The sequence below is a fragment of the Aythya marila genome, assembly GCF_965140915.1.
Source record: "Aythya marila genome assembly, chromosome: 22".
NCBI lineage: Eukaryota > Metazoa > Chordata > Aves > Anseriformes > Anatidae > Aythya > Aythya marila.
Genome location: NC_139063.1, coordinates 1315638 through 1336784, shown reverse-complemented (window position 1 = coordinate 1336784; position 21147 = coordinate 1315638). Strand labels below are relative to the sequence as shown.

General features: G+C 66.3%; 1 protein-coding gene across 1 annotated transcript; it reads left to right on the top strand.

Annotated features, from left to right (window-relative positions):
• Window positions 1-4192: 4192 nt before the first annotated feature.
• On the top strand, window positions 4193-19594 carry KCNQ4 (potassium voltage-gated channel subfamily Q member 4; the record flags this gene model as incomplete). Its single annotated transcript, XM_082777534.1, has 14 exons — window positions 4193-4491; window positions 12601-12691; window positions 13300-13426; window positions 13703-13878; window positions 13966-14091; window positions 14206-14316; window positions 14433-14528; window positions 14660-14748; window positions 15843-16001; window positions 17872-18080; window positions 18154-18256; window positions 18411-18542; window positions 18714-18849; window positions 18954-19594. The coding sequence occupies 14 exons, from the start codon at window positions 4193-4195 to the stop codon at window positions 19170-19172; spliced, it is 2073 nt and encodes a 690-aa protein (XP_082633660.1). The 3' UTR covers window positions 19173-19594.
• Between the last annotated feature and the right edge of the window lie 1553 nt (window positions 19595-21147).

Genomic DNA, 21147 nt, shown 5'->3' with positions numbered 1-21147 from the left:
TCCCACCATCTCAGTGGTCCATTAGGGGCGGGGGGGGGGGGGGGGGCAGTGTGTATGTGTGTTAGATTTTCCTCTCCTGCCTCCTTTTTTGGTAAGCCGGAGCATTGAGTGTATGCAGCTAGGGGGCAGGGAGTAGGGGAAGAGTAATTAAAGTGAAAACAAAAACATTCCTTGTATTATGACTGTATTTTCTAAGGGCAAACAATTCTTTAATTTGGCCTGGTTTATTCCAGAAACACTAATGGAAGTCTGGACAAACCCCAGCCCTGCTGTTAACTGTTGTACTAGCTTCAGTCGATGCATGTAATATAAGCTTCATGAAACAAAATAAATTTCCTTTCTAAGATAACGTCTGCACTTTCTTTGGGAACCGGTGCCCAGCATCAACCTGCCAAGCGAAGCGCAGCCCCAGTCCCTGAAAAAATCACCCCAAAGTGGTGAAAACAGCAAACGGGGCTTGAGGGTGGCTGCAGAAGGGGCTTGGTTGGGGTCTTTGGGAACACGAGCGGTGGGGTGGGACCTCTTTTTGGTGCCCACCAGCCAAGGAGGTCTCCGTGGGGTCGCTGTATGGTGCCTGCCTCAGCACAGCAGCCTTTTGCCAGCCTTCCCTGCAGCTTCTGCAGCAGCGAGGGGTTTGGGGCGGGTGTGAATGAGCTCCAGGAGCCAGGTTTCACTGAGCACACGGCGAGGATCCCGGCGGCGTTGGGGCCAAGCCTGGGTCTTGGCTAAAACACGGCTGAGGTTTTGTAACTCCTAATCTCTGTGTCCACCATCGGGCGATTTGACATACTTGGCACGTCGTCCAGGAGGGGCTCTGTGGCTTTGTGCAGCGCCTTGGCAGAGCTGTGACAGCGCAGGGACAGTGCCAGCACCAGCAGCTGCTCATTTTTCCTGCCAGAAGAGCCGAGCTCGCCGTGGTTTCGCAGCGAGGAGCAGCTCCAGGAGTGGTGTAAAGTCCATAAACGGGGCCGGGTTGTTCCAGCGAGGGAGTTTGGTGCAGGAATTGCAGCTCCTGGGCCAGGTGAGGAGGTGAGGGCACCCCTGGGAGTCCTAAAAGGAGTCCTAAAAGGGCTGGGAGCCAGCAGCACCCTCAGCTCCTTGCAGGATGGGCACCACTGCGCCTGGAGCAGTCAGCACAAAAATGGGAAAAAATAGAATATATTGGGTGAAAACTCCGCGTGTGGGCTGCGGCCACGAGAGGGCACCCACGGGTGGCTGCTGCGTGGGGATGGAGGGTCCTGGGGACGGAGGCTCACAGGGATGGAGGGTCCTGGGGATGGAGGGTCCTGGGGCTGGAGGCTGGCAGCCACCCGAGCTGGGCTCTGCCCAAGGAGAGCTCTGTACCCAAAGCTGGGCTCTGCCTTGCGTTTGCTTGAAGGAGTTTAATTGGGGATGGATAGATAGACAGATAATTAAACAAATAGCTTGAAGGACACAAAATGTGTGTGAGCTGCAGCGAGAGCCCCCCCCTGTGATTGAAGGCAGGCTGCTCTCACCACTCCGGCTGGCTCGTAACGGAGCTGGTTTGGCCAAATTTTTGGCAGACGCGGGTGCTCCGCAGCCCTCCCTGCCCCCTGTCCCTGCTCCCAGTTGTCCCCAGCTCCTGGGGCACAGCCAGCCCCGAGCACCCTGTCCCCAGCATTTTCCATCCCAGCCACCGAGCCCCAGCTCAGGCTCCCTCGTGCAGAGGTTTTGGCCACCTCCTGCCCTCCATGCGCCCCCAGATCTTCCCTGGGACCCCCCCAGAGTCCCCCACGGAGGGCACCAGCCTGGGTTTTGCTCCCATCCCATCCCAACTTCCCCGTGGAGCCCCCGTCCCGCCGGTCGCCCTCCCCAGCCGGCAGCTCTGCAGCTGCATACCAGGGCTGCAAAACTTACTGGAAATCCTGTAGATGCAAATCCTGGCCTCAAATCCCGGCCTCCCCGTCCGTGCCAGGAATTCGAGCTGCAATCCCAAGAGGGCAGCAGGCTCCGAGCACGCAGGCCCTCCTCGCTCACCAGCACCCGGCCTCGGAAATCCTCTTTAAAAGTTCCACTGGGGGCCAGACCCGAGGATATGAGGGTCTCTGCGGGATGCCCGTGGCCAGGCAGGGGGTAAAAAGCCAGCAGAGCCTGGGACGGCTCCCCAAAACCTCTGCTGGTTCTGCTGGCTGGGCCAGTACCCTACAAAACCTCCCAGCTCCACGGCAGCAGGGGATTTTCCCAGGATCTGCGCAGGTGGAAAGCGTGACCCCGGTGCAGGATCGGTCCCTTCCCAAAATCACCCCCGGGTGCTCTGCTGGGCCGGGAGGGAGCAGCAGCACGGCCACAGCTGCAGCCTCCGAGGTCCCCTTCTCCCCCCAGCTTGGAGAAGCGATGACTTTGTTTAAAAAAAAATCCCTAATTCTGCGAGCGGAGCTCCCCCAGAGCTTCCCCAGCACGTCTGGGACCTCAGCCTGCACCCTCCCTCTCCAAAGTGGGAATAAACCCAAAATTTCCCACCCGCCTGGCCCCCCCCATGCGCCCGTGCCCCTCTCTGGAAGTCCTTTCAGGTCACCTTAACTCCGCAGGCTCCGATCAATCACCAGGTGAAACCGAAACCGCGGGGACAAGGGGGGCGCAGGAACCCGAGGGAGATGCTGAAGGTCAGGGTGCTCCACGGCGGGAGGGGGGGGAGACGCTGCATTGGGACCCCCGAGGAGCTCAGAATTGGGCTGCAGGAGGGCGCGGGGCAGATTTTGGGTTGGATCCACACGGTTACAGCCCAGACGGAGCCGGATCTCGTGGGCGTCTTGGTGCCGTGGTGCTTGCGGGGCACCCTTGGGTGCTTGTGGGGCATCCTCGGGGGGAGATTGGTTTTGCAGGCTGGCCCTCGGGGTGGGTTTGGCCAGCACGATTTCCCCCGAGCCCCCTCAAAATCAAACCATCCATTTCTTGTGTGTGCTCCCCCAGCCCGACCCCATTACCGCAGCGCTCACGAGGGCCCCGTGCCCGTGCCAGGATCTCCAAGCACCGCGTTAAATAATTCACCGCCCGGAGCTGGAACTTGCGCTCCTCTCCTGGAGCTCGGGGCCCCGGGGCACCCCCCATGGGGTGAGGGCTGGGGGGGGGGGGAACCGGCTGCAGCGTGCCTCAGTTTCCCCGTCTGGTAGCGGGGGAGCTCGGGGGAATAAGGTGGCAGAGCAAAACCCTTGTGGGTGCGCGGGACCTCGAGGACAGGGGAGGAATTGGGGATCCTGGGGTGCTCCGGCCCGGGTGCTTTGGGGTGCTCAGCACCCATGGGATGCTCCCCTTGGGATGCTGCATACCCTACAATTTGGGATGCTCCCCCCTGGATGCTCCATGCCCCATGGTTTGGGATGCTCGCTCTTGGGATTCTCCATCCCTGGTGCTTTCGGGTGCTCTGCTCCATACCCTACAATTTGGGATGCTCCCCCTGGGCTGCTCCATCCCCTGTGATTTAGGATGGTCCCCCCGGGCTGCTCCGTACCCTGATATTTGGGATGCTCCCCCCGGGATGCTCCACGCCCCACGGTTTGGGATGCTCACTCTTGGGGTGCTCTGTCCCTGGTGTTTTGGGGTGCTCAGCACCCACTGCTTTGGGATGCTCCCCTTGGGATCCTCCATCCCCTACAATTTGGGATGCTCCCCCCGGGCTGCTCCATCCCCTGTGATTTAGGATGTCCCCCCCCCGGGATGCTCCATCCCCTTCAATTTGGGATGCTCCCCCCAGGCTGCTCCATCCCTGGCGGTTCGGGACGCTCCCTCTGAGCTGCCCCACACCCCCCCCCCCATAGCGGACCCTCCCCACCGGTCTCGGGGGGGGGGCAGAATGGGACCGGGTCCCCCAGCAGCACCGGAGAGAGAGGGGGGGGGGACCCCACTGAGAGCCAGCGGCGCCCCCTCCCCTTTTCCCCCCGGGGGCTGCCACCTCTGCAGACTCCCCCAAATCCCCCCCCCGGCTTGGGGTGGGCGGGGGCCAGGTGCTGCGGGGCGGGGCAGCACCGGAGAGGGGGGGGAGGTCCCGTTACCGGGAGGGGGGGGGCGGCTAAAGGCAGGTGACCGGGGAGAGAGAACCAGGAGGAGACAGAACCGGGGCGGGGGGTGGGGGGCGCGGATTAAACGGAGCCTGCCCGGGGCTCCGGGGCTCTAGGGGGGGTGGGGGGGGGACACGGGGGGGGCCATGAGGGAGGCGTGAACGGGGCCGGGCGCCATGGCCGGGGCGGCGGGGAGCGGCGGGGAGCGGCTGCGGGCGGTGCGCACCGACAGCGGGGGGGGCCCCGGCGGGACCCCCGCTCCCCGCCGCCGGGGGCTGCTGGCGGCTCCGAGCCTCGGGGCTGCCCCCCCCGCTGCTTCTGCTGCCTCCCCCGCTGCTGTTGCTGCTCTTTCTGCTGCTGCTGCCGGTGCCCCCCGCCCCGCCGGACCCCCCCGGTGCCGGCGGAGGCTGCAGAATTGCCTGTACAACGTGCTGGAGCGGCCCCGCGGGGGGGCTTTCGTGTACCACGCCTTTATGTGAGTGCCGCGGGACGGGACCCTTTCGGTTTTTGGGGGGTTTTTGGGGGGTTTTTGGGGTTTTTTGGGGGGTTGGGGGGGTGGGCTGCGACCTCCCGGGGGTGGCGGGGTGGTGCTGAGAAGAGGGACGCCCTCGGGGTGGGGGGGGGCCGGAGCTTCCCTGCGCTCCCCTGTGGGGTTCGCCGGGTGCGCAGCGAGTTGGGGAGCTCCGGGAGCGGGCAGGGGGCGAGCACCCAGCCGGGGGGGGGGCTGAGAAAGGGTGCTGAGGGGGTGCTGAGCCCCCGACGGCTCCCCGGTGCTGCTCTGCGCCGTGTTGGGGGCACCCCCTCGGTCTGTCCCCATCCCCTGTGAGTCCATGGAGACCCTCGGGGGTGGGGGGCCCGTGGAGAGGGCACAGGGCACCTCTGGGTGCCACCGGGGACCCATCCCGTGGGGTAGCCGTGGGGCAGGCACCCAAAAGTCCCCTCCTGGCACTCCCTGAGCTGTGCCAAGGTGGGATGGGGGAGATGTTTTTTTTTGGGGGGGGTTCTCCCTGGTAAAAGCCTGGCAGCGGTGCCCCGTGAGATGTCCCCCCCGTGGTCCCCGGTGCTGCTGGTCCCCAGCACATCCCGGGGATGCTCCAGGAGCTGGGCCCTTCCCCAGCCCGGCCATCAGCAGAGGCACGGGCTCAAGGGGATTTCTGCCCCTTGGGGTGTCCTCAGGGGGCTGGGACCAACCTGGGGGTGCACCCAGGGGCTGGGGGGCTCCGTGCGGGGCTGCGCTGCCCGCCCCCACCTGGGACCCTGTTGGGATGCTGCTACTCCCTGCCCGGCCGTAGCCATGCGGAAAGTGATGTTTTTCCCCCAAAATCTCTCATGCACTCGGTGTGCACCCTTCAACCCTGCTGGGCACGGCCCCCCCGCGGAGTGGGAGCCCCAAATTTTGCCTCCCCGGCCCCGTTGCGCAGCGGTGCCCGCTCGTTAGCGGGGAGCACGGGGCCGCAGCTCGTTAAGAGGCAGGAAAGTGGGTCTTGCGTAAGTTAGCACTTTGCGATGGCAGGAGGAATTTGTCACTTGATCGCAGGGCACCTGAGCTCCCCGGGGAGCCACGAGAGGAGCCCGGGGCCCCATTTGTAAGGGCTGCCGACACCTCCGCAGTGAGATCTGGAAATAATCCCTACGCTGCAAGTGCTGCCCGTGAAAGCTTTTCCAGCGGGGAGTTTGGGGTGGCAGCCGAAACCTCCTGCTTGGGGAGGGGGGACAAAGCTTTTTTTTTGTGTTCTTGCTGGGTTTCTGCACTGGGATCCTCCGGGTGGGCCCAGGTATCCTCCTCCTCCCGCAGCGCCTTCTCCCTGCGGGTGTTTTTCCCCCAAAAACAGCAGCATTAAACCGAGCGGGTCCCCTTGCAGAGCCACGGAGCTGCGGGTGCCACCGGGAGGTGGCTTTGTCCCCAAATTGGGGACAGTGCCACGGCTCGGGGCAGCTCCAAGGTGCTCGTCTGCTGGGGCTGGACCTGGCTGGGATAGGAATCATTGGGATGGGGATGGGAATGGTGCCCGTCCCCAGCCCCACCTGCCCTCGAGGGCTGGGCTGCGTGGCTGTGCCTGTGCCCCCTGTCCCTGCTGGGCTGTCCAGGACCCCCAAAAAACCCATGGGAAGGCGCCGCGGTGGGCGCACAGAGGGCTGCCCGCTCCGAAAAGACTTCCCAGGGAGTTTGGCTCACTTCTGGCTTCCAAATTTTCTCCCCCACGGCAGAAGGGAGCTGTGAAGCTGTCGCAGCGCTGGGTACCGGTGTTTGCAGGAGCGATCTGTGTGCCTCGACGCCTGAGGATAGGTTTGGGGACGAGGAGGACGGCGTTACCCCCTCTTGCTCGGGGGACACCGAGGGACGGGAGATGCCCCAAGGTCGCCCAAGGTCGGGGCAGCGCCGGGCCCAGGACCCGTCCACGGCTGCGCGCTGCCTCCCCAGCAGCCTGGCTCCCAGACAGGGCTGAAAACTGCTAAAATGGAAACTGCTAAAATGGAAATACCCGCTGAGAAGCGGAGAGCTTCCCTCCTCCGAGCAGTTTAAGGTCTGGGAGCATGTAGCCGGGCTGAGCTGATACCGCTTATTGGCAAAGTCCAGTCTCCTCCTGCGGGGAAATTGATCCCAAATCCTCCCCGAGCGGCTGCTGGGGGCTGGGTGGTGCTGGTCCCCCCCCTCGCGGGATGGGTTTGTTGCTGCCACATCTTTGCAGCCCCCTCGTCCTGCCCCAAAAATAGAGCCGAGGGGGGCGGTGGTGGCCCCGTTCCCTCTGTCCCCTTGATTCGGGGCCGTGCTGACCACACCGAGCCTGGGCTCAGCTGGTGCCAGCTCCTGCCTGGGGCTTACAGGGAAAATCTGGGAGTGTGACTGGAGCCTTAACCAACAGGATTTAGGGCCAGAGGCAAATCAAAGCTTCCTCTTTCGCTGTTCTCCCTGCGTGTGCCAGCAAAACCCCAGGGGGAGCGGTGCCCTGCCACGGGTGCCCTGCCCCGGTGGAGAGGGGGCTCTGGCAGCATGGAGCTGCACCAGGAGCTCAGCTCAGCACGTTTCCAGCCCTTAGAGGAGCTCTTTAATACGGGTTTTAGTGAGGTTTGACCTGGAGCAAAATGGGGAAGGCCGAGCCAGCAGCACCGGCAGCATCCCCGGACCCCTGCCCAAAGTGCAGCCCCCGGAGTGGGGTAATCCACGCGCCTCCCCGTGCCGGCTGCTCTGGGGGCACCGGTGGGACGGTGCCAAACTGGTGTGCCCCTATTTACCCCCCTCCTGGGGAAGGGTCTCCCTGCCCCTGGGGATGGGGACGAGGCCAGGACGTGGAGGGAAAGGGTAGACCAAAGCTGGAAGTGGGCGCGTGGTGCCCCTTGGTTTGGCTGCGGGGCCGTGGGCATCCCTGCTGGCACGGGGGGTGGAGGACAGCACCCGAGCACTGCTTGATGCTTCGGCACGTGGCAGGGCCCTGCCGAACCCACCTGGGGCCGTTTAATGGGCTGGAGCCCCGGAGGGTTTGCAGGGAAGTTGCTTCACCTCCTGCTGGGTGCTGGCTGTCCTCCGCCTGCCCTGCAAAACCCTCTGGTGTTGAGCTCCTCCGGGCTGTAACTCGCTGTCACTCTTGCTCTGGAGGGACCTGGCTCGTCCCCAGCCGCTGGCATCCCGCACGGTGGCTCCTTTTGGAGAGGAGGAGGAGGAGGAGGAGGAAGAAAACCCAACTGCTGCACGTGGGTGGCCAAAATGAAACAGGACAGCGAGGCCGGGACCCTCGGCTGCTGGAGCTGCGCCCTCGGAGCCGGGGCTCCTTCCTGGTGGTCCCAGGGGACCCCCTCAGGGCCGCCCCCTGTCCTCTTGTCCCAGCTTGAAATGGGAGCTGCGGTGCAGGGGAAAACGCCAGGGGAAGGAGAAGGCGACGCAGCAGTTTGCTGAACCTGACGCAGCGTCGCTGGGGCATAAAATGAAGTGGCTGTGGTGCAATGTGAAACTGCACATCGATTTCCTTCTTTCCTCTTTCTTCTTCGTTTCTCCTCCAGCTGCTCCTGCCGGACCCCGAGCACAAGGTGCAGGGTTTTGGGGCCTGGGTCTGGCTGGCCCCAGTGGTGAGGACAGGGGGGGACAGCTGCGTGGATGGGGAGCCCCCACCCCGAGGGGATGCTCTTGGAGAGGTTTGGGTTGTCTGTGCCCTGGGGCGAGGGGATGGAATGGGGCTGAGCGCCCCGACCTGCCCCCTCTGCCCCCCATGTGCGATGCCCTCGGGGGGTCTCCTGTCCCCCTCCTGTTGTGCTGGGGTGCGCGGCCCCTCGGGAACGGGTCTGGGAACTCGCTCCCTTTCCTCCCCCCTCCCCTCAGCCCGTGGCTTGCCAGATGATTCAAGAGCGAAACTATCTCAGCTGCTCCGTGTGAGCGTCTTGGCACCGTCCGCAGGAACCTTGTGACCGTTCCCCCGCCAGGACACGGGGCCGGGGGGCGACGAGGGGCACAGACCCCGGGGTGGGCGATGTGTGATGCTGCTCTCAGTCTCCGGCTCGCTCTGCCCGGAGCCCGAGGGCCTCGGGGACTTCTTGGCACCCACCCGAGGGCGCAGGGTGCGCGGCGTGGCCCCGCGCGGGGCTCGGCAGGGGGAGGACGATGCTTGCCCGGCCGTGCAGGGCAGCAGTGCCAGGGTTTTGTCACTCGTGCAGCGAGTCCGTGCCTGGCTGCCTTCACCAAAGCACCTGGCAGGGAAGCACGGAGCGGGGGACCTCATCCAGATCCCTTCTGGACGGTGACACTGGGTCCCTGCGTGGCCACGGGATGCGCCGTGCAGCCCCCAGCCGGGCTTCATGTCCCGGGTCCCACCTCCCCCTCGTGCACCCCCCGAGCTGGAGGCACGGCAGTGATTAGGGCAGCTCCTTCCCCTTCCCAAGGGATTGTTTGTTTTTTTTTGGGTGCTGGGCAGGAGCAGCCACCGAGCTCCTGCGTGGCTGCGGGCGATGCCCGGCTCTGCGGGACGAGGGGGTGGCCGCCCCTGCCATGGTTACGGCCACAAACAGGCCGGCTCCAGCGCTGATATTTATATCCCCGGGGCAGACAGGCCTCCTGCACCGCCTCTCCTGCAAGGCTGCTGCGCGAGGGACGGGGGATTTATAAGACACGCTGTTTATACAGCTGCAGGCGGTGCTCGGGGTGCTGAGCCTGGCGGTTTTGGGGGTGCAGGGGGCAAAGCACCATCCCCGTCCCCATCCCTGACCCCATCCTCGTCCCCATCCCAGCCAGGTTTGGGTGGTTTTGTCCCCCCAGTGGACTTGGTGCGCAGGTTGGGGACACCTGGCGCTGCCACCCAGCACCGCGGGGACCCGGCAGTGCCACGGTGGTGCCAGGGCTGGCGGTGCCACTGGTTCCTCTCCCTCTCGGGGCCGTGCCAGGCTCGTCCCCAGGCCGAGCTGTTTGCTCTATGGCACGTGGTGTTTTCCTTCCACCCCGTTACCACCACGCTCTGCCCTGCTGCTGCCCGCAGCAGGGCCGGGCACGGGGGTGCCCAAACCTCACCCCCCATTTCCCAGCCTCGCCAAACCCCTTGGATGCAGCCCCCGGGGCTGGAGCCTGTCTGCCCTGGGGGGTTCAGCCCAGCTCTGGGGGTGCCCCTGGCTGACCCCATCCCATTTCCCTGAGCTCAGCACCTTCCCCACCTCACCTGCTCCTTCCCCTCTCCTGCCGCCAGAGCGGCCGGGAGCATATGGCGAAGGCAGCCCTAATGAAGATTAATGCCAGGAGGTTCGTTTTCTCCAACCAGCCCCTCCCCTGCTGGGTTTTAATTAATATTTTTGGGGCACGGCGGGAGGAGCGCTCCTGCGGACGAGCTCCGTGCCTGCAGGGTGTGGGGAGGCACAGGAGGTGCCCCCACAGCCCCTGGCTGCAGCATTTGGGACATGGGGGGGGGGCTTTGGGGAGCCCCTTTCCTGCCCCCCCGGCACCTGATCCTCCCCTAAGCTGCTTAGGCAGTGCCAGCAGCCAGGCCAGGGGCTCTTTCCCCAGCTTTGCGAGTTAATTCCCAGCAGGTGATGTGTTCCCACAAAGTTGCCTTCCCTGCGGGGCCGTGGGGGCCTCCCACGATCGTGTCCTTCACAAAACCCCGCTGTGGGGCCGGGGGCCGGGCAGGAGCATCCCCCTGGGGGGGTGGCACTGGGGGCAGCAGCTCTCGGGGTGGCTTTCCATCACTCCTGCAGCACGGTGACCCCAACCAGCTCGGTGCCCGTGCGGTGCTCGGGTTAGGAGGGTGCCCAGCGGGGCCAGCGTGTGCCAGGGATCAGAGACCCCCCCCTGTCTGGCCCCAGTTCGGGCGAGAGGCACAAATCTTCGCAGGCTGGGAGATTTCTGCATTCTCTTCTGCTTTGCGCTCCGCTGCCCGTGTCATTGCCTGCCAAATCCCGCTTGTGTAACGTTTGCTGCTGATGATGCACAAAGGCGCTGCCCTGGGCGGCTCGGCCAAGGTTTGGGTTTGCTTCTCCAGACGAGCGTCGGCGCGGCGGGGAGCCCGGCGAGCTGCTGCTGCCCCCAGCTGCTAAGGGCAGAGCTCCTGCACAGGGAAAAGGCTGTGACCATCATGCAGGGGGCAGGGGATGGCTCCAGCCCCCAGCTGGTGAGCATCTCGGAGCATCGCATGGGGCTGTGATGCCCCCAGCCCCTTCGTCTGGGTGTGTGTTGTTCCAGCTCTGCCCCGCTCCCAGCCCTTCTCCCGTTTCCTTGCGTTTCTCTGCCCTCAGCCTCGTCTCCGATTTCCCCTCGTGGCAGCGGTTTTGGGGAAGGGACCGGCCTGGGTTCCTTCAGGCTGTTTTCTCACCCAGGTCTGGCTCTCGCTCCTTTTGCACCATCCCAGCCAGCCCAGGTTCACGCGGTGCTGCCGGGGACCTCTCAGCTCCCTCCTGAGCGCTCGGTGCCTGAGCCACCTCCCCTTGGCCTGGGTGCTCCCGAGGAGGGCACCGAGCATCGTCCCGGCGGACACCTCTCCCCGTGGTGCCTTCCTGCAGCTGTAGGGTCTGGTTTCAGCCCCTCAGCCACCCCGGGCAGCCAATTCAGCTCCAAATCTCCGTGTCAGCAGCAAGAGGAGACGAGAAAGTGCTCCGAGACGGCGTCGGGCTGCACGGTGCCGAGCCGAGCCCTGCGCTCTCCGCAGCGCCTCTTGCAGGTCCCGGGGGCTTTGCTTGCACCGGGTGCTGGGGGGGTCAGGGGGGGTGCTGGGACCACCCTGCTTGCACCAGCAGCCCCGGTGCTGCCCGTGGTGGGGCTGTGCTCCCAGCTCTGTCCCCGCTGTGCCCAGTTCGGGGGGGGGGAGCCAGTGCTGGTGCCCCCGTGCCGTTACGCAAGGCGGCTCGAGCGGAGCCCTCTGCGCGCCCATCACGTGGGGCCGGTGGCACAAACCCTCCGCTTTCCATTTTTAGAATCGCTGGATCAGGGGAAAAAAAAAAAAAATAATAATGTATTTTTGGAGAGTTTCGTCTGCCTCAGCTCCAGAATCTATTTTTCTTCTCCCCTCCTTTTTATTTTAAGTGGGCCAAAGCCCCTTTGGTCTCGCCCCAGCTCTCGGGACGGGCAGCCTCGGAGCAGCTCCCTGCTGACTCTGCCCTTGGGTCCCGGCCATTCCCAAGTGGCTCCGTGTCCCCGCTGCGGTGCCAGGTCCCCATGGGGGCAGCGACAGCGGGGACAGTGGCTCTGGTCCCCTTTCTGCCTGGGGGGGGCCCTCCAGCTCCTGCCCTGCTTTTTTTTTTTAAGCGGTTGTTTTGGGTAAGAGGCCGCAGGGCTGCGGCAGAGCCTGGCACCGAGCCCCACGGCTGCTGGAGCCGGGCCTTCCTCCTCCTCCTCCTCCTCCTCCTCCTCCCCCGTGTGCTGCGGGGTGGCCTGGGGACATGACCCCATCACGGGGGGGTCCGGTGGGGCCCCTGGCCCCCTCCGCCTGCCCGGCAGTGAGGTGTTAAAGCCCCCCCCTTGCCTGTCCCGCTGGGGACATCGCTCCTGGTGCCAGCAGTGGCAGCGGGGGGGCTGCGAGCGGGGGCCGGGCAGTGTCCGAGGTGCCCCCTGCAGCCCCCACTCCTGGCTGAGAGGGTGAGGATGCTGGGGAGGGTCTCGGTCCCCTGCCCCATCCCCTGTCTCTGCAGACTGTCACCGTGCTCCACTGGGTATTTTTGGGCATTAAACACCCCAAAATGGCTCGGGTTGAAGGGACCTCCGAGATCTTCTGCTCCAGCCCCCCCACCATGGGCACGACCCCTGCCCCCAGCCCCATCCAGCCCGGCCTCGGGCACCCCCAGAGCCGGGCACCCCCATTCCCTGGGGGCCTCCTGAGCCTGGGGGGGGGCCGAATTTCTTCCTCCTGCCCACCTCGAGCCCCCCCCGCCCCCCCCTCGGCCGGGCTCCGTGCGGGACCCTCGGGCAGCGGCTCCCGGGGGCTCCTCGGGGCGCGATCCGGGCGCATCCCCGCACCCTGCGCGCTCCCGAGCCGCTCCCTGCCTCCCCCTAGGGGCAAAGCCCGGCCTCGGAGAGGCTCAGCCTCAACCCCCGGGGAAGGTCCGGACCCCCCCAGCCCACCCCCCGAACACCCTCCCACCCCCCCCAACACCCTCCCACCCCCGTGCGCTCTCGTTGCAGCTTCCTCCTCGTCTTCAGCTGCCTGGTGCTCTCCGTCTTCTCCACCATCCAGGAGCACCAGAAGCTGGCCAACGAGTGCCTCTTCATCCTGGTAAGAGAGGTGGGGGGGGGCACACCCGTGCTAAAACCACCACAGCCCCCTCCTGGAGACCCCCTCCCAGCCCTCGGCCCCGTGGCTTCCACCGCTGCCCGATGCCGGTGGCGATGCCGATGCCACCCGGCACATTGGGGACTCTGTGGGGTGGCCTCGCTGCTTGCGGGGTCCTGGAGGATTGGGGTGACCCCTCGGCGGGGTGGGGAGGCAGGGCAGGAGGGGCTAAAAATAAAAAAAAAAAAAAAAAAAAAAAAGGCAACTTTCCCCCAAAGTGTGTCAGAAACGGCTGACGCCGGGGTTCTTGCGAGCGGCGGGGACTAAATCGGGCAGGTCCTGGTGACGTTCCCCCGAGTAAGCAGAACGGGGGCTCGAGGACAATGCTGACGGAGGAGGAAAAGGACCCGGCTCAGTTTGAGCTTGGCACAGGTAGGGCTGGGCTGCTCGGGGAGCCTCGACGGCCGTGGGCCCTGCACCCGGAGCTCGGAGCTGTGTCACTTGGGGGGTCCCGGGGAGGGTCCCGGTTTCCTTTTGCACCCCCAAAGCTTCCCCGTGCCGTCCTGCAGCCCCTGCCCTCCTGGTTTCACCCTGCTCGTCCCCCCCTGCAGGAGTTTGTCATGATCGTGGTGTTCGGCATGGAGTACATCGTCCGCGTCTGGGCGGCCGGCTGCTGCTGCCGCTACCGGGGCTGGCGGGGGAGGCTCCGCTTTGCCCGGAAACCCTTCTGCGTGATAGGTACGGGGTGAGGGGGTTTGGGGGCTTTGAGCATCACCCAGGCCATAAAAACCTCAACACCCAACCCTCTCCCTTGTGATAGGTACGGGGTGCAGGGATTTGGGAGCTTTCAACATCACCCATGCCAATAAAAAACCCACAACTGACCCTCGCCTCCATGATGGGAACAGGGTGCAGGGATTTGGGGGACAGGGTATGGGGATTTGGGGGGCTCTGAGCATCACCCAGGCCATACAAACCCCCCGCGCCCCACCCCTCGCCCTCGCCGCCCTCCAGATTTCATCGTCTTCATCGCCTCGGTGGCCGTCATCGCCGCCGGCACGCAGGGCAACATCTTCGCCACCTCGGCGCTGCGCAGCATGCGCTTCCTGCAGATCCTGCGCATGGTGCGCATGGACCGCCGCGGCGGCACCTGGAAGCTGCTGGGCTCCGTGGTCTACGCCCACAGCAAGGTGAGGACGAGGAGAAGGGGGGTCCCGGTGTCCCCCCCCCCCCCCCAAACCTCACCCAGACCCCGCTCACCCCCGCTGCCCCACCAGGAGCTGATCACCGCCTGGTACATCGGCTTCTTGGTGCTCATCTTCGCCTCCTTCCTCGTCTACCTGGCGGAGAAGGACGCCAACGCGCAGTTCGCCACCTACGCCGACTCCCTCTGGTGGGGCACGGTAAGCGAGGACCCCCCCCCTCTAGCCCCGGGAGGGGACCAGGAGGGTGGGACGGGGCTGTGGGGTGTGTGGGGGAGCTCCCTGCAGGGCTCCCCGTTGTCTGTCCCCGCGCAGGTCACCCTCACCACCATCGGCTACGGGGACAAGACGCCGCAGACGTGGCTGGGGAGGATGCTGGCGGCCGGCTTCGCCCTGCTCGGCATCTCCTTCTTCGCTCTGCCCGCCGTGAGTAGGACAGGAGAGAAGGGGCACGCTCCCCCACCCCGCCACGTGGCAAAAATTGAGGGGAAAAGGGGCAAAATCCACCCTCTGCAGACCCCATCCCCTCCCGTATCCTCCAGGGTATCCTGGGCTCCGGCTTCGCCCTCAAGGTGCAGGAGCAGCACCGGCAGAAGCACTTTGAGAAGAGGCGCACGCCTGCAGCCAACCTCATCCAGGTAGCTCCAGCCAACACCCGTGGGTGCCCCAGGGGGGTCTGTGCCACCACAGATCCCCGTGGGGGGGACAGGAGGGGCAGCAAGGGGGGGCTCGGGCCAGCCCTGATGCCCGCGGGCTCCCTCCTGCCCAGGCTGCGTGGCGGCTCTACTCGACGGACGCCAGCCGGGCGTACCTGGCGGCCACCTGGTGCTACTACGACAGCCTCCTGCCCTCCTTCAGGTAGGCAGGGTGGGGGCGAGAGGCGGCGGGGGGGCTCGCAGAGGGTCCCCGCAGGGACCAGGGGACACGTGGGGACGCCGAGAGCTCGGTGGGGACCGCGGGGACGAGCGGCTCCTTGCTCAGCCCCAGGACGCCGGAGACGCAGCTCAGGGGCTGCCCAAAACCCAAATGCATCCTCATCCCACCCCCCCAACCCCACAGCACCCATCCCACCGCCACCTCTCACCCCATCCATCGCCTTCCTCCGGGAGAGGGGACGGTGCTGCCGGTCACGGGGACCCCACGGCCGCGGCGGTGGGGCTGCAGCAAGCCAGGAGCCAGAGGGACCCGGGGGGGCTCAGCGGGGAGCCCCCTGCCCCGTCCTGCGGCGCTTTCACCTCCCAAACTCGCTGCTGCCACGTGTGAGCCAGGACCCCAAAACGTCTCCGGATGCCCTGCGTGCTCCCAGCCCTCCCCTCCCGTCCACCTTTGGTTTTGTGTTCTGCTGCTGCTCACTTCATGTGTTATTTTTTGCCACGACAAACTTCTCTGATTCTGTTCTGCTCTTTATTTCCCCCAAAAGCAGGCTTCCTAACAGCTGTGCCCCCGAGGAGCTCCGGTGCCCCTGGTGCATCGCTGCTGTGCCGGGAGCCGCTTCTCCTCCAGCAGAGTGAGGACGGGGCCGGGCTCGATCCCCGCGGGGTCTGAGCCTCCCCCGGCTGCTCCAGCAGCTCCCGAGCCCCCGGGGCACTTGGGGGCAGCTCCCCGCAGCAGGGACACTCGTCCTGCCTGTCCCCTGCCCGTCCCCTCCCAGTGGTGCCATCACCTCTCAGCCCCGCAGGCTGCATGGGAGCCCTTCCCTTTCCCCTTTTTCCTCCTTTCCTTCCCCTTTTTCCCCCTTTCCTTCCCCTTTGTCCCCCTTTCCTTCCCCTTTTTCCCCCTTCCCTTTCCCCTTCTTCCCCCTTTCCTTCCCCTTTTTCCCCTTTTCCCCCTTTGTTTTGCAGAGCCCCCTCTCCCTCCTTGTTTCGCTCCCCCCCTGCATTTTGCTTCGCCGCGTTTTTTTTTTTTTTTTTTTTTTTTAATTTCTCCCTCTTTCCGTTTGACCCCGCCCTCAGAGAGCTGCTCCTTATGTTTGAGCACTTGCACCGAGCCCGCAACGGAGGATTTAGGAACGCAGAGGTGAGAAAATGGCCCGACGGAGCCCCACCGCCGCCTTATCACCCCTTCACCTCTGCCCAGAAAAGCGCCGTCCCCGCGCCTTGCTCGGGGGAAAGGTAGGGAGCAGCCCCCCCCCCAGCTCCACGTCTCTGCCCTCTCCTCCGTGTCCCCACGTGCTGCCACCCCCGGCACCTCGACGGAGCAGCCCCCGGCCCCTCTGTCCCGGCAGAGCCACGCTGGGGCCCCCCACCCCGTGCCAATTTTGGCCCCTTTGGACGGACGCTTTGGCAACGCCGTGGAGCCCCCCGCGGTGCTGGGACGGTGCCCGGGGGTCCTGAGCTCCGAAGAGCCACCGAGCCCGGCCCCAGGGCATCGGTGCTGGCAGCAGGGTTAGGTAGGGAGAGGGGGCTCTGCTCCGCCACGGCCCCGTGCCTCAGTTTCCCCCCTGCGGGGCCGAGGGGGTCCCGAGGTGAGTACGGGCTCGGGGGGGGGGCTCCTCCTGCGGCAGCACCGGTGTCTGCACCCATCTTCCCGGCCCCATCTCCGCGAGCATCGCCTCTCATAACATCTCCCCTTGTCTCTCTCCTCCCCCTCCCTCCTCACCGTCCCCTCGCCCCCTCCCCAAATCCCCAAACCCTCTCTGCACCCCCCCCCCACCACCACTCACCCCATAGCTGGCAGGAGGAGGACGCGCGGCCCCACAAGTGCTTGAGCCTCAGGTAAACGCGCGCCCCCGAGCCGCCCGCCCCAGCCAGCGGGCACCGGGGGGGGGGGGGGACCCCACGAGGACCAGGGCTCAGGATCGTTCCCGTGGCCCCCCCACCCCAGCTTTTTTTACGGAGCTGCGGGGCAGACGCTGGTGTTTATGCAGGACCTACACAAACCGCGGCGCTCAGCTCCTCGCAGCAGGAGCGGGGTGTGCGGGGTCGGGGGGGCTCTCAGCCGTGCCGGCCACCCCCCCCTAACGCTATTTTTCCTCCCGTGCCTGCCCCGACCCCAGGCAGCTGGGTAGTGGTAAGCCGAGGACGTGGGCCACGTGGAGACGGAGGTACCGGGGCCAGGAGCTGCCGGGTGCATGGGATCCATGCGGGGCTGCCTGCGGGGTTGGGTTGGGGGGGGGGGGGCAGAAATAGGGGCAGAGAGGGCAGAGCGGGGTCGTCCTGAGGGGCTGCATGGCTTGGGTTGGGTTTGGGGCTGGCTCCCCCCCCCTTGGGTCCCGTACCCGCGGTGGCCGTGCCGCGGTTTCTCCGCCTGTGGCACGGCTGAGCCGTGCTGGGTTCTCCTGTCTGATGGCCCCGAGGAAGGCAGGAGCCCGGTGCCCCTGGGTGGGGAAGTCGAGGGGGGTGCCCGGGTCTCCCGGAGCCCCCCCAGTGCAGTGGGCGGGGGTCTCCCCACACCCCGCTTTGCTGGGGACCCCTCTGCAGCTCCGGCTTGGCTGGAGCTGGGCCCCTTTCTGCTCGGCCTCCTCGCATGTGCCAAAGCGTGCTTGCGGCCCCTCGTCGCGCCAGGCGGTGTGTTTGTGTAGGTCCTACATAAATCATGGCTGTCGTGTCCCCCCCCCCAAGCCAGCAGAGCTCGCGTTGGGGCTGCAGGGGGGCGGCTGCGCTCAGCACATGGGAGCAGAGCTGGAGCTGGGTGCTGGAGGAAGAGGAGGAGGAGGAGGAAGAGGAGGAGGAGGATGGGGGGGCCTGGCCGGGTTCCCCAGACCCCCCCCATGCCAGCCGAGCTGGGGCAGGAGCGGGGCTGCTCCGTGGGGGCTGCTCTGCTGCGTGTCCCCCCCCCGTGCCCGTCTGTCCCCCGTCCGTCTGTCTCCTCCTTTCTCTGCTCTCAGAAATCAAAAGGGGCTCAGACTCCTGCACGGTGACGCCTGCGCCCCAGCTCGTGCCCGATTTGTGTTTGGGGGGGCTCTGCAGCCCCGTCCTCCCCCCCCCTGCTGTTGTGTCCCCCCCCATCCCCACCTTGACGCTGCCGTCCTCTGCCCCGCAGCACCAAGATGGGCATCAGGGACCGCATCCGCCTGGGCCCCCCCGGCGGCCGGGGCCGGCAGCACTTGGGGCCCCCCCTGCAGCGCTCCCCCAGCCCCGAGGACCCCCCCGAGGCCTCGAGCCCCAGCAAGGTGCACAAGAGCTGGAGCTTCAATGACCGCACGCGCTTCCGAGCCTCCCTCCGGCTCAAGCCGCGACCCCCGGCTGAGGGTGAGCCCCTGGAGCGGGTCTGGGGGGGGTCCCCATTATGGGGGGGGGTCCCTGAGCTCTGTTGTGCCCGCAGCCGACTGCCCGCTGGAGGACAGCGGCGAGGAGAAGAGCCCCCCCTGCGAGCTGGCCTTCGAGGACATCCTGCCGGCGGTGAAGACCCTCATCAGGGCTGTGCGGTGAGCGCGCGTCCCCTATATTGCCCCTTCTGTCCCCAAAACGGCGTTTGGGATGAGCAGACGTCTCCGGATGAGCTCCCACTGGGGGCTTGGGGGTTCTGCCCCCCCACCCCACCCCAACCCGGTGCCAGCAGCCACCCCGCTGTCCCCGCAGGATCCTGAAGTTCCTGGTGGCCAAGAGGAAGTTCAAGGAGACCCTGCGGCCCTACGATGTGAAGGATGTCATCGAGCAGTACTCGGCCGGGCACCTGGACATGCTGGGCAGGATCAAGAGCCTGCAGACACGGTGAGCTGGGACCCCTGGGGAGGGCAGGGGGGGCTCCGGGTTCCTACAGGACCCCCCCCCCCCCAGTTTGTCCCCACGAGCCCCGTGGCCACCCGTCGTGACGCGCAGGACGCGTCCCCGTGAGCCGTGCCCGTCCCTCACCTCACGGTCCCGCGTGTCCCCTGGGGACAGCGTGGACCAGATCGTGGGCAGGGGGGGCCCCGCTGGGGACAAGAAGACGCGGGAGAAGGGGGAGAAAGCGGCGCCCGAGCCGGAGCCGGTGGATGAGTTGAGCATGATGGGGCGCGTGGCCAAGGTGGAGAGGCAGGTGAGGAGGGGACGGCCACCGGCGGGCACCTCCCTGTCCCCTAGGGTCCCCTGGGGGTCCCCTGGGGGTCTCCTGGGGGTCTGCTGAGTGCCGCCCGCCCGCAGGTGCAGTCGATCGAGCACAAGCTGGACGTGCTGCTCGGCCTCTACTCGCAGTGCCTGCGCAAAGGCTGCAGCAACTCCTTCAGCCTGGGGGCCGTGCGGGTGCCCCCCGGCGAGCCCGACAGCACCTCCGACTACCACAGCCCCGTGGAGCACGAGGACATCTCGGCCTCCGCACAGACCCTCAGCAGCTCCCGCTCGGCCAGCGCCAACATGGACTGAGGGCGGCGGGGACGGACCCCGACAGCCCACGGGGGGGGCGTGGGGTAGGGTATAAGGGGTGCCGGAGCCCCCCCGGCATCGCCCAGCGCCGTGGTGCTCGGGTTTTGCGCTGCGCAAGGGCGCACGGTGGGAGAGGGATGGGGTGCAGGCAGGATCTGACCGTGCTGGGGGGGGTGGAGGAGCCCCCCAGGGGGGTGTGGAAGCCCCCCAGAGCCAGGGCAAGTGTCCATGCCCCCCCCCCCCCAAAAAAAAAAGCAGGGTCCTGCCCCGGTGCCACCCGCTCGCCCCCAGGGCCACCAAAAGCTATGCAAGGCTCCAGCCCCTCGCTGCGGTGCTGAGCAGGGGGGGCAGGGGGCTGACCCTGACCCCCCCCCCGCCCCGGTGCATGCTCCCAGGGCAACACGTAGGTAGGAGATAATGATACTGATATTGATATTTATATTCTATATGCAATAATGTCTGAATATGCAACGCCCCCCCCCGGGGACAGCAACCCCGGGGGGGGCCATGGTAGGCAATAAGCAACCCCCCCCCCGATAGCGCACAGGGCTGGATCCTGCTCCCCAAGGGGGGTCCTGAGGACTCAGGGCTGGGTGGCAAACCTTTTTTTTTTTGGGGGGGGGGGGGGTGTCCCTGTGCCCGCCCCCCCCTTGCACGCTGCTTGGTTTCCAGCCCCGCAGGGCTGGGGGTGACCGTGGTAGTGCCAAAATTTGCAGAGCCGGGGCTGGTGCCCCCGGTGCTCCCCGTGGTGTGTGTGTGGGGGGGCTTTTGGGACTTCTCTCTCAGCGTCGGGCTGTGGGATTTCCACCCCCTCCCCAGCCCCCCCCCGGGATGCTTCTGCTCCCAGTAAAAAGGGGGGGGGGGATACTGGGGTTGCCCCGAGCTTGCTCGTTAGCCTCATTAGTGCATGTGGCCAGCGAGGGCCGAGCTTGCAGCCCCCCCGTGCTGCTGCTGCTGCACCCCCCCCGTCCCTTTCCACCCACCCATGGGTGCCTGGTGGGCAGGGGGGGGCTGTGGGTGCCCCTGGGGCGAGGGTGCATGCGACAGCTTCGCCCCCCAGCCCCGCTCAGCAGCCCCCCCCCTCCCTCCTCAGGGGCTGGCTGGTCCCCGCAGCCCTCCCCAGCCGGCGGTAGTTACCTCACTTTATTAACTTATTAACTTATTTCTTTCATTAAAATTTGAAGCAGACGCCGCCTGCCCGCCTGGTTTCTGCTGTCCCAAGAGGTGGCACTCCAGCCCCGTGACCGAGCAGCACCGGGTGGCCGCTGGTGTCCCCCCCCTCCCCGTGCTGGGCTCACTTCCAGCTCCCCCCCCCCGGCCCCGAGCTGCCTGATGGCACTGCAGAGGGACCCACGCTGCCGTTGTTGGAAGGGTGTCCCCAAAAGGGGTGTCCCCAAATTTCTGTGTCCCCAAACGATGCGTCCCCAAAAGGTGTGTCCCCAAATCTGTGTGTCCCCAAAGTTACGCGTCCCCAAATGATGTGTCCCCAATTGTGCACCGTGCTCGGATGGCCCAATTGGGCACATCCAGGACAAGGTGCGGGTGTGAGCCCCCTCCCCAAAAACCTGCAGCCCCCCCAAGGGGGTGGCAAAGCCTTCGCCCCAGCCCCGTGGCCGTGTCCCCCCGGGCTGCCGGTGTCACGGGGAGGGCAAGGCCCCTTCCCGCACTGCCCTTCCCCAGGAGGAAGCCGGGCTCTCAGCCGCTCCTTCCCTGCGTTTCCTGGCTGCCTTTTGCCAAAAATCCCATCCTGGGCTCATCCTGGGGTGGGGGCTGCGCCGTGGGGTCAGCCCCCACCACCACCCCAGCTGCGGCAACCCCTCTCCTGTTCCCCCCAGACCCCCGGAGCGGCCCCAATCCATGGGGTCTCTGCTGGGATGGGGTCTGGGGACGTCCCCCCCTGAGCTCCTGGCGTGCGGGGCACGATCCCCGGGGAGCCCTCGGCTGCGCACGTCCGGCTGCCGTGCGCCCGGGGCTG